The 17,513-nt window shown below is 43.1% G+C and overlaps 1 protein-coding gene across 14 annotated transcripts in view; it reads left to right on the top strand.

Moving 5' to 3' along the window:
* dati (zinc finger protein datilografo) overlaps positions 1–17,513 on the top strand; it is an 86,565-nt gene that overhangs the window by 35,843 nt on the left and 33,209 nt on the right. For 13 of the 14 annotated variants that reach the window (XM_087410471.1, XM_087410470.1, XM_011052175.2 and 10 more), the window contains exon 3: positions 266–602. In XM_087410471.1, the coding sequence (XP_087266597.1) occupies positions 266–602 (337 nt within the window). The remainder of the gene's footprint in view (positions 1–265; positions 603–17,513) is intronic. The other variant, XM_087410463.1, reaches the window with a different exon arrangement.

Raw genomic sequence — 17,513 nt, 5'->3', positions numbered from 1 at the left:
AATTGATTTTTTTATGATATAATATTCTTTATATTTATTATGAGATTTCCTCGTCTCTCGTTTACTTTTCAATAATAAATATTTTTAAAAGTTAAATATTCAAATCTTTTACAAAACGATCAATATCCGAGGAGGCGAGGTAACCTCTTCAGTTTCGGCAATGCGAAAACGATGGCGATCGACTACGAAATGTGCGGCGGTCAGGGTCGATCTGCCATCCTCCGTTGCTCGGTGAAAAGTACAGCGTACCAACTAACCCCGGCAGTTCTTCTCGCAGATCTTCATGCACAAGAGCGCGATGCAGATGCACGCGAGGGAGCTGGGCGCGGGTGCACTGACGGCGAGGCCCGGCGGCGGCGTCGCCGGTGGTCTGGCCGGTTTGGGTGTCGGTGTCGGCGTCGGCGTCGGACCAGGCGGCATGATCACCAGCAACGAAGTTAAGCCGCACCAGTGCCAGCAGTGCCTCAAGTCGTTCTCCAGCAATCACCAACTCGTGCAACACATCAGGGTCCACACTGGCGAGAAGCCGTACAAGTGCAGCTACTGCGATCGCAGGTTCAAGCAGCTCAGCCACGTGCAACAGCATACACGACTGCATACGGGTGAGTGGCTCCCTTGTTCATTTGTTGTTGTTAACGACATCGGGTCGGCACGTGAGCTTTTTCCTCGATTACGCCCGATTAAAGTTGACCGCCGCGTAATCGGCACCGCCCGTAAATTAATGTAGAATAATACGCGTTAAGCTCTGATACCCCACCACACCGCTGCCCAGGGCTCGTCGTCGTTATAGAACTCACGCCGAGTTATTGGTCAATAAATTAGTGCACGAATATATATTGCTGTTATAGTAAATTCTATGAATACTATATACCCGGCTATAGCCAATAATCAATAAATTAATATGCAGTTATTGTCTGTACGGGCAATCATGCGTCCCGATTGTGACTAACTTCAATGCGCGCCGGTGCGAAATTGCTTTGTGCATGCAACATGCGTGCAAGTAAAATATTCCTATGCTCTCATAGATACGGTCGAACGAACGAACGAACGCATCCTATCGCCCTGCGTACTTGCTCTTTCGCGCCCCGCGAGGCTTCCGATATTTGGATAACAATGCATCCGCGTAGGAAGCAGCATGCGACTAAAATAACATCGACCAGACCGGACCAGGCATGAAGGATTTGCAATAATGAGAAAACCTGATCTGCCTGCAAAGGCAATCCAATGGGTCGCGTCCGGGTAGAAAGAATTTCATTAAAGGATGAGCGTAGTCACTCGGAAGGTATTAGACTCGCAAGCGAACGCCGAACGGTCAGTGCGCGCCGCGCGCACGACTACTAGCCCCTTGGAAAAATCTCGTTGACCTTAACGAAGATTTGCTTTTGCAAGGCAATGGAAAAAAAAAACAAAGAACGAGGAAAAAACGTCCCGCGTCAGGTATTCAAGCTATTTAATCGAATCGTCCGAATCTGTGCGGAGCAAAAGAGAGATACGAAACCCTAGTAACAATCGACCCGAGAAAAGGCTTATTGACAAAGTAAACGGATCCTCAACGTTTCTTTGCCGGCGTAACGAATCGTTTGAATCGTTCTCTCAAATCTTCTTCGATGAATCAGGAAGAGAATCGTCTTGCGCGATGTAGCTCATAGAGTACTCGTGACTTCGCTTGAATCGAGCCTTCGTACATCGAACAGTTTATAAAAATAGACGTTGCGAATTTGACGAGAATATCCAGTATAACCTGATTTTCCGTGTTGGCGCTACTAATCTTTTTATTTATTTTCACGTCGCGCTGCTTCGCCCCAGCTTGTCGTTTCTTAACTGTAAATAGCAGCGAAAGAAAGACTCGCATTGATTTTAGCTGGCCCATCTCTCGACCTCTCGTCTTCTTGCTTCACATTCTCTCTCTCTCTCTCTCTCTCTCTCTCTCTCTCTCTCTCTCTCTCTCTCGCGCGCGCGCGCGCTCTCTCTGGATCTCTTTCTCTCGCCCTCTGTTGCAACTACCCACGTCCAAATAACTACTGCTCAGCCACCCCTTACATTAATAACCGCCCTTCTCCATATATCCCACCCTTCGTCATCGTCCTCCTTCGTAGGGTGGTGCTCGAGTTGGGCGTGTATGCACACGCGTAAAGGGTCGCTTTGAATTTCTACACTTCTACCGATAAAATGTTTTAAATGCACACCCGTATATGCAGCCCCCGATCTCGGTTGCACCGAGGGAGAGAGTGCAAACCTTGCAACGGTATCTCGTGACGAGCTGCGAACACTCGGAGCCAAGTTTAGCCACGAATCGAAATATTTCTATTTTCGAATGTCTTAAGGAGAAATGAATTGGGTGGTGTAAAATTTATAACCATACAACATGCAAACTCAACAAGCTTGTTGACTTCCTATAAATCATAAATGTTATTTCTTGCCAAATCAGCGCTCGATAATTTGTCTTAGTCATAATTAATTGCAATTTTACTATTTATTGCTATTCCAATCATTCTTATAGTAAAATATTTCCAAAATTAATGTAAATATAATATATAAAATTAATGAAATACAAAAATATAAAAAGTAGAAGCGTCAAATAAATCCATTGCAAGATACTTTATATATTGAACAAAAATCGCAATTTCAAAATTATATTCATTTAATTTTCTGTTAAGCTCTATCATTCTTGCAGCGCAAGATTACATCCTATGTATATATAGCTGTACAACTATATAAATAATATACAGGTATAAACAGGGGAAGCAATAATACGTTAGCACGTACTAATTAATATCGAAGTAATGCGAATGCAAAGCGGCATACTCGGAAACCGCGCGCATTTTTGCAACGGAACAATCCCGTTATAGCGTTTGCACCGCGTATTGATTTCTCATTTCGATGAAATTCTGGCGCGGCGGGGCACGCGGCGATTGGTCGTTCGTGTTCAAAAATCGGCGGGAATTCGCCGGCGTGCCGATGTGCCCCCTTCTTCCCTCACCGTTCCATCGCTCCGCAAATATGCACACGAGTTACATCGTTCGCGCGCATATATGCACGCATGTCTATATATTATACATATAATTCATTAACCGAAATTTACACGAGAACGCACGATCGGTAAAATCCATGGGGTGGGAGAGCAAAATGAAAGAACGGATACGATGGAGGGGAAGCAAGCGGCAACGGAGAATATAATATCGACGAGTGTCCACGATATCGATAGCTGGTCAATATCTGTAGCCTAGACAAATACCTGACGAGGGTGTGGAGTGTAAGGGAGAAAGAGAGAGAGAGAGAGAGAGAGAGAGAGAGAGAGAGAGAGAGAGAGAGAGAGAGAGAGAGAGAGAGAGAGAACGGGAATGAGGGTGAGCGAGTCCGTTCACCCCCTCTCGTACCAACGGCGCGCAAGGATGACCAAATGGCCAATGAGAGTCCGGTTCGCCCCACCGGGGTAGCCGCGTGCGAAAAAGCGCGGGAATTTTTCGATCGTCCGATCGCTCAATAATGGAACCGAAGTTACGTGCCGCCACCGTCGCAAGCGCACACGACCGCGCGAGCGCGTAAACGCGGTCGTATGTATATTCACCTACGTACACACGCATACATACACATACACGCATGCACGCATGTATGCACATGTGCGTCCGTGAGTGTATGCGACGATCGAGATGCACCCTTAGAGAGAGAAAGAGAAATAGAGAGAGGTGAGAGAGAGAGAGAGAGAGATAGAGAGAGAGAGAGAGAGAGAGAGAGAGAGAGAGAGAGAGAGAGAGAGAGAGAGAGAGGACAGATAGAGTTCGTATGTATAGCAGGCCAGAGGCTATACCAAAGATTATCCCTTCAGCAGCGAGCAAAACTCAATTTCCCGGCCAAAATCTAATGATCGACCGCCCTACGCGCCAGGAACTAATCGGTTTTCCCGGAGCCGCTAACTAGGTGCGTGTGTTGGCTGCGAAAATCGCCGCTCGAAAAGCGGCGCAGATAGAATAGCGTAGAACAATCTCAAAGGACTATACAGAATTGCGATTGTTATATGCTGCGAAAGCCCCTAATCTAGGCGTCCATTTGGTAACATCTATGACCTAATGATCCGTCTATGAGCATAATTCGCGCAATGAAAGACGCCGATGCGTAATAGCCACGTTACTGATAACACATCGGTATTCTCCCTCGAGCGACTACGTAACTATACCTACTCACATTGGATGTAATTTCTAAAGGGATTCTCGCGGAATGGAGCACGCGGTTTCACATCCATCGGAAGGATCACAAAATGCGTTGAAAAGGAAACTAACCCATCGAGAGGGTGTCGTCGCAACGATGATAGTGGTGCTTGAAAAAAGGAGCACGTTCTACCGAAGAAATTGACCGGACAATTTTAAAGCCCACTTAATACTGCGAAAAATTGCCGTTTCGTCGGCGCATGAATAAAAATTAAGGCTTCTGGCTCTCGACCTCCGTTTCCCATCATCTCTGCTTCTGCGCGCGGAACAGTTTGGGAACGAGCCTGCATATCCGTATTTACGAGGTGCCACGAGTAAAATGAGAAAAAGGACGAACGTTCCCAGATTCAGCCCTGAAAGTCTTCCTTTCGTCCGACTCTCACTTCCGCCAACCTCGCCTTCTCGGCCTTCTGGCGGCAGTAACTTGTTCCGAGTCCGCACGTTTTTCCGTCCTTCTCACACTTTTAATTCGCTAATTTCGCCGTTAAGAATTCATGCGGTGGAATGCCTCTCGGCGGACGTCTCGAGAAAAATCAAAGCGATGAGAAAGCGGCGCAAGGGGAGTTCCAGGGGTCGAGAGAGCACTGTGGAAAAGAGCGACGCCGGTGGTCCCTTTATCACAAATGGCGCAGAATGAAAGATTAAACAACGGCACGGCGACGCTTTGAGCACGAGAAATAAAAATTACGATTAGCGAGATGACGACAGAGGAAACGACAGATTACGAAACGAGCTTTTGCCCAAAAATATTCTTTTCCCAGCGGTCACATACCGCAGATTCGTGATAAAATTATCGATGAAATCTTTGCATTTCGACAATATTTTAAACCCGGAAGTTAATTAATTTTCGTTGATTAATATCGCAAGCTAATCAGCCGACCTATAGCCTCGCTATGAATGTTTTAACAGAACGAGCGTTAGTTCTAATATCAGCCCGCGTTCAACGCAGCATACTCGTAAATTACTCGTACGCCAGAATTCATGCATTCATGCAATTTTGCGAGCGATGTAACTGGCCCGTGTTTAGTAATTAACACACTCAACTTTAGCTTCGCCACCGCAGCAACTTAAAAAGACACAATTATCGATAGACACTGAAGTTTGTAACTTCACGATCTTTCTTCTTGCACAACTGGCTTCATAAAAATTTCATCACGTTGAGATACAACTAATATATTTACAAAATTATATATGAAGATATTCATCACAAAAAATATTATTTAAATAAATATTTACGTGATACTTCGTGATTTTTCACAATAAAAAAATCGCTCCGCTTTATGTTTCTTTTTTGTCGCGATTAAGGAGATCCTAAAGTCGTCTGTGATTATTTTTCAAATGAATTTTCAAATGAATTTTTTTAACTGCCTTTATATATACAGAGATTAAAAAATTTTTTCCACAATTAAACAATAATATATTATAATAAAGTTGACTTTATGTCTTACTCAAAAACGAAAAAAAAAGTTAAAAAATACAGTTTTTTTTATCAATCATCAGTTTTTGACATCAAACAATATTTGCTTTTACTATATAAAAGTTTTGTACTTTATACATGCTTTAAATTAGGAATTACATGAACAAATATTGGGTTCTTAGAATTAGGCTTAGATATATTTATTTAATAAAAATATTATTAAAATTAAGTTTAGATATTTATTTAATATAAAAAATTAGTTTATTAGAAAATTTGTAGATATGAGTGTGTGCTATATTGACGTAATAATATATAGTGATATAGTGACCTTAAATAGTGACCTTAAATAGTCACCTTAAATACACTTCTCCCCTTATCCATTAAAATATCTGTGTAAAACTTCGGTGGCAAGATACAACTTCGGAGAAAGAAAAGAAAAATGATTAAGCCGGTAGGAACGCCGTATGGTCCGTGGTCGAAGAAATGAACGTACAGTCACGGCACATATGCATAGCGGCACATATCGACGCGCGCATCAGCCTATTCTAATTTTCTATCAACCCTTCCGCGGCGGTTCCGCATTTTTTCCATGAGGGTTAATTTGAATAGAGTCTCTACCGTGGGGATGTAAGGAGGGAGGATGATATATACGCCTACGCCTTTTTTTCTGGTCTCGACCTTGGATCGTATTGAACGAAATGATTCAACAATAGACTGACCGTCAATCTTTTTTATATGTATGCCTGTCAGGCATTGTTGCGGAGTGCGATCACTTCCGTTATCGATTATATGAGATCGCGATGAAATGACGATCGGAGCATGATCGCGAATCGCCTTGGCAATTTTTCCGACTCATTGCGAGCCTGCCCATGCGCCGATTGTCACCGCGCGGCTGTTTGTGATACAAGATAAGAAATCTCGGTGCAATATTTGCACGACGCTCTGTTGACAGATCCGAATGGCGGACTAATAGCCGGTAAATTGATATTTTTGCGCAACATCGTAGCGATAGAAAATTCTGAGAAATAGATGAATTAAAAACGTTTGAATAAAATTTATTTTGCGAAACTGTAAATTTTCTGATCGTCGAAGTAATCAAGTTTAACTTTTGCAAAATAAAAATTATAACGCTACATAATTTTTACTCCTTTTTTTGTTAGCATTATTAATTAATAATGCTAAGGAATGACTCATTGCGAGATATAAATACCACGTTCTCGAATTGCTTCTCAAACAAGGAACAACGGTTAAGTCCTTTTTCACGGAGACTCGGCGAGTCTCCTACCTTTTTGTCCAACACCTTGTACGGCCTTAGTGGTCGATGAAACTAATTACACGGGATGGCAAAACGTGGGCTATAGTATGCATATTGTGGGGTATAGTGCACTTACTTCGTTTTTTCCCACCCGCAGTTAATTAAAATTTAATGGGAAAGGAAACCGCGCGCTCGCCTAGCCGGACAAATCACGTGACTCTCGAGAGTTCTCCACAGAGTTATGAAGAAAGGAAGCGAGATACTTTTAGATGAAATTTAACGCTCCTCACGAATAGCCTGCATTTAATGCACAAGCCGATTTAATAATCGGATTGCGCCTTGATATCGGATACTTGATATATTTTAACACTACCGTATCAAAATATGTCAGTTTCATAATTTAATTAAAGTTAAAGAAGCAAAATCGTACATAAAATACATACGCGAGAGTAAATGCTTTTAATACCGCGGTGAAACTCGGAGCAGACTAAGTTATTTCATCATTGTACGTATTCTTCATGGACGTTTTTCAAGGCGCGTTCACTTTTTCCGCAACACGCAAATCCGCAACGCGTCCTGAGATTGTTGCCATGAGAGTGATTTTTTTTCCGCAGCTATCTTATCGCTCGCAGCTGATATAGAATAGTCCGAGATGCAGTTAGAAGTAATAAGTATTCGTCGAAGTATAAAAAGCAAGGTCGCGTTAGTTTTCATGCTCTCGTGAATTCATCGTTTATTTAGCGCGATGTAAAAGCAACATCGCTTCTCTACCCATTAATGATCGCATTTTGTGAATAACATTCGCACTTTCGAAAGTATAGCCATTAAAAATGACGCCCGAAACTGTCGGTGAATCGAGACGATTTCAGAAACAGCGAGGTTCGCGATTCTCGCAAGACGCTTAAAGAGACACCACCGTTTTAATCTTTGAATTCGGCCGAAAGTTCACCCTTGCTTTACTGACTTACTTTCACAACCCTTTCATGAGCGGAGACGCTCCTTCGAGATTCTCTAGCGAGACGAAAATCCCTCTCTACGATGAAACATAAGTAACATCGTCGAAACAAAAGGAATATTTGAAATACAAATAAAATATCCGCGTTGGCTTCTTCCGGCGCAGATTAATTATTTTACAGGAAACTTCATTTTCGAAATCTCGTCATTTTCATCAACGGAGAAATGCTTTCCGAAAAATGTATATATTAATATAAATAGATGTCGAATGCGCAAAAATAATGTTTCGCAGTTATTTATTCGTAATTGAATTCTCTCTAAGTGCTCGCTAATGGATGTTATTCATTTCCAACGAACGCCATGAATAACAATATTCGCAATATATTTGTTCGGAGCATAAAAATCGTCGCCTCGCCTCAAGGGAAAAAGGTTCTGGGTGGAGAACTAAATTTCGAATATGTATAATGGCTGAATTTCGAATATGTATAATGGCTGTAAGTCCAACCTTTCCGTCGTATTTGTCTCGCAATACGCTGCCGTGTGTAATTATACGGCACGCCATGGTGAACGGTGTTACATCTAACGAAATGTAGATTAACTTTCTAATCTGGCACGAAAGCCGGCCTTTTTGAACAAAATCAGATACGATCCTCGAGTGCGCACCGCGAGCGCTATCACATTTTAAAGCGCCGCGGAGAACCGGTCAGTGGGTTAAGGATACTTAATGTTTCTCAGCCTCGCATGCAATAACTTCGCGACGACAAATGCCACGATGAAGCATCAACGTTTCTCTCTTTTCATCAGTTTTTTTCATTTTCCTTTTCATCCACGTTATCGATAGTTATTAGAAGCGCGCGCATGATGCGAGATAGGTAATCCATGCCGACAGCGCGACGACGTATATTTATTTTGCATCTGCAATTACTCCGATTACGCGTCCCGCGAGCTAATCGCATCGGCCGTCCAATAATCCAATAAAGAGAATGAAAGCTATACAAAATGAGAACTGTTCACACTGACAGTCTGGAAAAAAAAATACATCTTTAAGTGGAACAAATAGATACCGCCGATGCAGCATCACGATTATCGCGGAAACATTAGCATTGCAAAACACGAATCTGTATATGATTGCATTAACACTTGTGTTTTATTAATATTATTAATGACTTAGTAATATTAATCACTCCGTCTGAGATTACGGCAGATTTCGTTTTTATACATAACTAATTTATTCATCATGATACCAAAAGAGATACCAATTAAGACTTTTGGATTTGTCGAATATACGGAGAATTTCAACAATATATTATTTCAGCTATAAATAAAGAAAAGTACATATCTTTCTTCTCTCGGAAATATACATAATTAATCCGAAGTCGTTACAGCGTATCCAAGTTTCGCGATAATAAACGCCGATAATATTTTCCAACTCCACAAAGAAGAGATGCATCTCTTTATCGGCGCTGCGGCTAGCCGATGCTGAGCCATGGACTGGAAAGATTTACACGGACCATTTATATCAGCCGCTCTCGAGGCCGGCGGGTCAAGAATATTGAGCACGGCCGGTCGTAAAATAAGATATAGATTTCCATCTAGTAAACTTTCTACACGGCATGTGTGGGAGGTAACGCGCGGGACGCCATACGGCATACGAGAACGCGGCGGATCTCCGCCGTCTTACGTCGGAAACTTCGGGGCCCAGTCTTGTGCGTGCACGATACGTGTCCGCGTTACACACGCTCTACCTATTACACGTAAACGTATGTGAACATACGTCAACGTACTCGCCGTGCGCGGCAGGCTTGAAGGCGCGTAGACGATTTCGACGAGCTTAAGCCTCAACTGAACTCGCTCTCTCGCATAGATCTATTTCTCAACGCGTCATGACTCCATAATATTGGGTCCGTTCTATTCGAGGTTTTATACTTCGAAAACGCACACACATACAAGACGATCTTATATTATATCTCGGCAAATTTTTCACTTTTCAATCGAATTTTACCTATAATTAGAGCCGTTCGAAATGGCTCGTTATTAATTCAGTTATACGTCAACCTCATCGAGGAATCAAAGGTCGTTCAACTGGTAACTTGGGGTGGAGAGAGAGTATAGCCTCCCAGGATCTTACGAACAAATGGCTCGCGATGAAAAATCGTAAAGACACGAGGGCCATCACGACTTAGCTCTGGCCACTCGACAGGCTGAGCGTTCGTTCTGAGACATTAATTTTTACCCCTTTTTACCCTGGTCTGCCTAATGACTCGAGGTTCGCCGTCCTACGATGAGAAGGAGAGGGAGAGAGACAGAAAGAGAAAGAGATAAAGAAAAAAAGATCTCGATGAAATGCCTGTTAAGCGACGAGAGATTGTCGTTAGGGGAAAGGGGCGATGATCTTGTCTTGCATCCAGAAACGATCGTTAACTATTCTCGGACGGATGCGGATGGGTGGAAGAAAGCAGGCGCCGCGTGTTGTACTCTTCTTCCGGTGTGTTATATAATTCCTTCTTTTTTCCTCTCTCCTTAACTAGAAACGCGGCGACCACTTCAATCCCTCGTTTCTGCAGGCCCTCCCCGCTCGACTCGACTCGACTCGACTCGTTTTCAACCCCCTTCGCTACTGAAAGAGAGAGAAAGAGAGAGAGAGAGAGAGAGAGAGAGAGAGAGAAAGAGAGAGAGAGAGAGAGAGAGAGAGAGCGCCGACATCGTCTCGGCGACAATGGGTCTCATCAGGCATCGGGAATAAATTATGCTCGGCTGAGCCCGCGAGAAAAATTACGGGCTGTCCTGAAATTAGAGCTCGTCGCGCGGTGGCAAAGAAGAAAAGTTCCCAAAATATTCCCAAAATATTCTGCTCGATGAGTTTTTTGTCTGCGGAAGTGGAAACGAAAGCCTGATGACCTCTCAATTCCAAACCTTAACCTTCGAGTTCTTCTAAACCTACGACAGAATCTCTTTGAACGCTGATTCTTGAAATCAATGATTTCGATGTCTGACATTGCGCGACAGAGTAATAATAGAACTATAATCTTGTGCCGAACCTAAATGAATAAGTCGCAAATAAAATTGCGGAAAGTCTCACCAAGTCTATCACATTTCCGTATCGTGATTCCGATTATTCCATGTGTCGACCGATCGATTCATGGGATTATAACCGATCGCAGAAAAAAGGGTTCATCAGCCTCGATGCGAGAAAATAAACGTGCCAGAACGATGAGAAAGGGTTACGGGCCTCAACCAGGTCGGTAACCCCGTGGATGGCCCGAAAAAGCGAAGGCATTGGTCAAAAAAAAGAGAAATAAAAAAATAAGAGGTAAAGAGTTTCGGGCAAGGCAGGTGAACAGCTCCGATCAAAGGGTAGGAGGGCAAGAGCGTGGGAGAGAGAGGGAAAGAAAAGTAGATAGAGAGAAGGGATTACCATATGCCCGAATAATGTTCCACCCGCACAGACTAACCGACAACAACAGAAGTTCGTTGGCATCATCGTCGTCATAGGAAGAATCGCAGTGCACATTTGAACGACCTTGTTCGCAAATGTTCAAATCCGCGGCGATAACGATCTTTTCATCGTGAGATGACTAAATTTGTCAAATTATTTCAATTTACAAAATTGCTAATGATTCATAGCTGATTTTTCAAATCATACTCCATGTAATCATTAATCAAACAATATGGTCAATAACTTTAATTATTTTAATTCTATTACTTAAGATATGCCTTCAACTTATACTTATCTTCATCTTCTAATTTTTTAAAAAAAGATGAAGAATTAGTTTAACCGAGATTTATATTAAATTGCATTGGTACAGAAACGAGTAATAATAAATCGCTCAATCTATATGTGACATCAAACGATAATGTCACTGATCTTTGTCGTTCAGTAACATTATGAAAGAGAGCTCGTTTTCCGGGCGGGAAAAATGCAATGTGCCAGGGAACGCGTGGAATCAGCAAAAGCGTAATAACGACACGTAGGACAAAGTGGAGACTCGGCAGTAATCTTTGCCTCATAAAACTTTCATAGCCGCGTAATATGCCGGCTGACATTCAGCGAATAGGTCGCATTCGGCAAAATAAATGCGCATCTAACCAAGTTACGGGATTATTGATCAACTATTACCGCCCTTTGCTGTGCCCGGCCGCGATTCCCGAACGCTTGCCCGCGTGCCTTACCCGCATCATCAAACGGAGTATCCGCCGCCGGGCCGAGACTAGATTCCCCGAGCTTGCTCGCCTGCCTGCCTGCTATCGACTCGAAAATTCACTTCGACTCGACTTGACTGTGTATATGCGAACCTTGAACTTTCGGGCGCCGAGCCCGCACGACGATGTCAGCGACGATGACGACAAGTTGCAAAATGCAACGGTATCGCCGACGACGTCATCCCAAACGTATCGTTACCCTGACATTGTCTAAAATCGGAATTGAATCTCGGTATAATCTCGCTTATTTCGGATTTCGCTTATTTCGAGTACTGCCAGACACGCGAGTATGATCTCCACACTTATTTCGCGATCACAAACACCAGGGAGTCAATATCGATCTTTATTATTCCGGTAAATTCAACTTTAGACGATGTGGATATGGAAAAATAGCAATCCCACGCGAATTTTCATACGTCTATAGCATATCGAAATCTAAACCAAAAATTGTAATTGTGCTAAATCGTAATTGTGCTACTGCAGGTCTCGGATACCTGCAAATTCATTTTGCTCAATACAATGATGTTCGCATGACACGACTTTTGCCGGCTTCGCGACGCCGCCACTACCAGGCAACCAATCAAACTGGTCGTGAAACAAGTCTAACTGGATCATCGTACATTTCTCAAGTACATAATTCATCATGCTATGACTACCGTATAGCCACTTTCTCCATAAAATCAGGCATTCAACTCCAAAATGCACTTTCGAGAACAATCGCTGACGGCGAGTTTGGAAGAGGCTGTACCGGGTGATTTCGCCTAGACTACTGATGATGACTGTACCCCGCGTATGCGGGGGATACACTCACACACCAACGTACCCCTGAACAAACATACACACATACACGGGAGAAATTTCGCACGTACGTACAGCACATTTGCCAAGGGGTAGAAATCATTAAAGGGGCGTGGCGTACCCGTGGTTGCCCGGATGACGGTCACGTGAACCAAGATGGCCGCCAGCCGGGAGGGCTCCCCTCTTTGCAACAGTCATTTGTTATCGGCCATTTTATTTTAATGATTTCCATGCATGCGTGAAACGCTCGGCTGCATTGCTCGGGAAAGGGATGCATTCTCTCCCTCTTCCTCTCTCACTCTCTTCCCCCCCTCCTCTCTCTCTCTCTCTCTCTCTCTCTCTCTCTCTCTCTCTCTCTCTCTCGCTCTCATTCGAATTCTATGTGCCCGGTAACGTGTTCTCCTAGCACAATATATGCTATGCCGAACGTGGCACTAACGCCAGTTTCATGGTAATTCCGGACCCTATAAATTTCCAAGCGTATCCACGATAATGTTCCCGCGTTCTTCTTTCGATAAATCTGATGGTGCCTCCCGATAATGATTCCCGCGGAAAGTAATTTCATCTGTCCAATGCTGACCACCCCACGCGTGAGCGAAATGGACACACCTCTTGGTGACAGTTTTCGCGAACGAATTAACATCAAAGGGTCGAACGGTCATTTAACCGTTTACCACATTTTAACACCTATGTGAAGTTAGCAGCTTATTTTCAGAATATAACTGATAGAGAGTGAGAACTCGCTCTCTTCTCCAATATATTTTTTATTTAATATAAATTTATGATAAATTTCGAAAACTTTCCCACATCTCTTTCTTTTATTCAATAAATTTTTAATTGATATTAATAACATAATATCTCTTTCTCTTTCAAGATTTAAATTTCTAGTCTTCATTCCCGAACAATGTATCTAAAGGAATGTGTCTTTAAAATGGTTGAAACACATCTTGTTGCGAGTTTTCTAAAAATGAAAGAATTCGTTCGGGAATGTCGAAGGGACTGTCGAGGGAACAGAAGGTTCCGGTATAGCAGTTAATTATACGACTATATAGCACATTTGATTATTAATGACTGTCACGGGAATAATTATCAAAACACAACGACTCAATTGTTCGGCTCTCGTACTAACCGGGCTAGCGAAACCGTAATTAATGTAGACCAATAAACGCGGCGCGCCCATAACTCGTCTAAATAATTAATTCTCTATTTTTGTTGCGGCGCAAGCGCGCACAAATGACGTTTACTAGCGCGAATTTACTAACCTGCGCAGCTAATTTAATATACGCATGATAGGAATCCCGAGTCATCTCCGGAATATCTCGTACATCCGACAATCGTCTTTGTCACAACGGAAATCTTTTTATATCATCGCGAACGATCGTTTCCTCGACCCGGTGTAGGAGAACATCAACGATTCCCGGACATGTAAGAAAATTAATAGATTGTCACATTACCGTCGTACTTTTAGGCTAAATTTGAAGTTTAATCGCTTTTCGACTCTCGCTTTAGCGAGAGCAGCGCAGATAAACTCGCTTTAATTAGCAACGAGCCAAGGCGGGCTACAGACCGCCTTTTCCGAAAATACTTTCCCGTCGAACCAAGGTTAATGCAATCCGCACCGTATATGAGAAACTTAAATTTTTCAACAACCACTTTGCACTTAACATACACGAATCCTCTACCATTAATCGCAGTTTGAATAACGCGACCGATGTGGCCCCGAAAGACATAAAGTACAAAGTTCAGACCGCTTTTATCACGTAACTGTCTGATGTTATTGTTTAGCATGTATAATTGTTACTCTTATGCGTTTTTCTTTTCTATCTAATATAACTCTTGAAATCATTAATCGTTATTCTGATTTCCTCTTAAAGGTGAAGCAAACCCTATCCGTGTCCAATATTCTTTAAAATGTAATTATGTACCTATTTTATTATATGTACATAGAAAAATGCTGCTAAGCTAACAGAGAGATCTAATATCGCTAGAATATTGTTCGAACATCGTATCTATATCTTAACGCAAAGTGTACTACTTCAAAAGATACGTTGATCAAACGAAAATCGGTTGAAATACACTGATAAGTAAAATAATTTTATTCACGATTCTTGATAACAATGTGATAACTGGACATATAGTTCGAGCTTGATACGGCCTCTGAACCTTCACGATATCTCTACAAGTTAATATTTCTAAGCATTTTTTGATTCTCTATTGCAACCTCATCTATTCTAATTAAATAACAGAAATTCTATTTTTCGGTCGATGCAGATCTTAAATATTTGTATGAATTTATACACATGTCTGATTCGAAATATTTTTCGGTTTTGGAACACAATCACAAATCAGAGTAATAATATCACATATTGCCAAGCAATTTAATTATTTCTGATGCTAATAAACAATCAATGAATAAGAATATTAATAACCTGATGTTAATGAGAATCTTAAAATACGAATAATTTATTGCAAAAAGTATTGCCTCAGTCGAGATTTGAAAAAATACTGCCTCAGCCCGAATCTCCATATTCCATGCGAGCTTCCTCATCGACCACCGAGGCTCCGGTAATATTTGTTGCAATAATAAATAATTAGTGAAAGAAAAAATATCGTTCCTCAAGAAGACGTGTGTATAAAGAATTACAATTGTATATTTCATTCTAACGCTTTTATCTTTCCAATACTAATCGTTTTTGTTTCGCGAATGTTGGAGAATAGGGATGGCATGAAATATTGCGTCGCTCCCGATAATTGCGTAAATTTGTTCTCTGCCTTTCGCTATCACTGTCATCGTCAATTTTTCCCGGGGAAACAGTGCGTATTCGCTAAAATTGACGCTCCTCACCCGAGCACACACCAAAATTCGAGGTATCACTCGTGTGGATAGTTCGACGAGTGTCATAGAAGGTCGCAAGAGCGAAAGAGCGGAAGGGTCGAGGGGAAGGGGGTTCGCCAGGAGAGGGGCCATCAGTGAGAACGACGCACGTGCGTGTGAGTGCGTGCGATTTAATGATTTCCAGCCGGAATTTCGATGACGCCGGGAGTACGGGACGAGGAGACCGGGGAAGAGGAAGAGAGAGGGGGGGAGGGCGAAGCGGGAGATGGCGAAACGAGAGGCCGGAAGAGAGAATGAGCGAGCACGGCCGCGAGTTGGTCAGGGCCGGCTCGTTTCCGCTCGCGAATTCCCGTGCGAGGGATGGATGGAGAGAAAGAGGGAAAGACAAAGAGAAAGAGGGAAAGACAAAGAGAGTAGAACGAAGGAGAGAAAAGAGAGGAGAACGAGAATAAAAGAGAGATAGAGAGAGGGGGAGTGAGGAAGGGAGAGAGAAAGAGAGAGAGAAAGCTCGAAACAAGAGAAAAGACGCTCGACCGTGAGCGAGATGGGACGTAAATTTTCTAGCGGTGCGTTCATTTGTTCGTTGAACGAAATGCGAATGCATTATACATGGATTGCAGGGGACATTAATTTTCTGCCGTAGACGTGTAGTGGGCCGCGCGCGCGGCAGGGCGGTAGGACCGTGCCGAGCCGGGCTATGGACTGCGAAGGGGGTGGTCGAGTGCGAGGGGGTGGGTGACCATCCACCCAACATATAACATTCACCGGGAGACCCGCACGGGTGTACGGGGACGATCAGCACACACCAGCGGTCAGACCGAGGTGGAAAGGTGGGAGGTGGCGATTCCACGGGCTGTTTCATGCTCACACGTCCAACCACGTGCGAGCTTTTGCCGGGCTTTCTACCTATTTTTCGCGTACCCGGTGATTTTGACGAGTGGTGCAGCGAGATGTATCGGCACCGCGGAAAAAAATGCGCCGGCAATCTCAACAAACGGCCGGCGGCGAATGCGAGATCTCGCGAAAAGAGTCGCGTCAAAGGGTCGCTATGCTGCAAAAGGGCAAACGGGGTGGGAAATCATTGGAACATTCTGTCAGAGGTGTTTGATATTCCGAAAATGATTTGCGCCAACGCTAGAGATAGAGCGACAACATGAGAGAAAAGAGTGAACGAGAGAGAATTGGAGGGTATCAGAGAGGGAGGAAAGGAGGGAGGGAGGGAAGGAGGGAGAGAGGGGGAGGGAGGGAGGGAGGGAGGGAGAGAGAGAGAGAGAGAGAGAGCGAGAGAGAGAGAGAGAGAGAGAGAGAGAGAGAGAGAGAGAGAGAGAGAGAGAGAGAGAGAGAGGCAAGCAAGCCAAGCGAACGGAGGGAAAGAGAGAGAGGGAGGGAGAGCTCGAGGGTAGTAACCGTACGTCAAAATTAAATGTTGAAATTCGTGTAGAATGTCTGGCGCGATAAATTCGTTCGTGCAACAATGATCACGATTTTTAATGGAATAAAATTGAAATTGTCCGGGCCCCGAAATGACGGATAGAATTTATGGCTCGTACGAAAATGCAACGTGGCAAGCAAATATTATATTTTACCTATGGCTGTCCAAACCAGACGACATTTCGAAATGTTAACAAGAGATATCAAGAAAAAAAAATTTGTAATTAATTACATTTTTTAGCTTATTAATTTGAAATTATAGCATTGAATTTTTTGTCATCAATAATCGTTGCGTAATATCATGCGTAACGTTTTTGCTCCATCGCATGTGAGGATGCTAGGATTGAAATTTGAGAGAAGTCGAATGTCGAGATGAATGCTTGCCGAAGTGCACCGATTCATCAAAAGTTCTTTATA

This window comes from Acromyrmex echinatior, chromosome 10, assembly GCF_024713525.1.
Source record: "Acromyrmex echinatior isolate Ae372 chromosome 10, ASM2471352v2, whole genome shotgun sequence".
Classification (NCBI taxonomy): domain Eukaryota; kingdom Metazoa; phylum Arthropoda; class Insecta; order Hymenoptera; family Formicidae; genus Acromyrmex; species Acromyrmex echinatior.
Note: the sequence above shows the minus strand (reverse complement) of the source record. Positions and strands in the feature narration are given on the sequence as shown.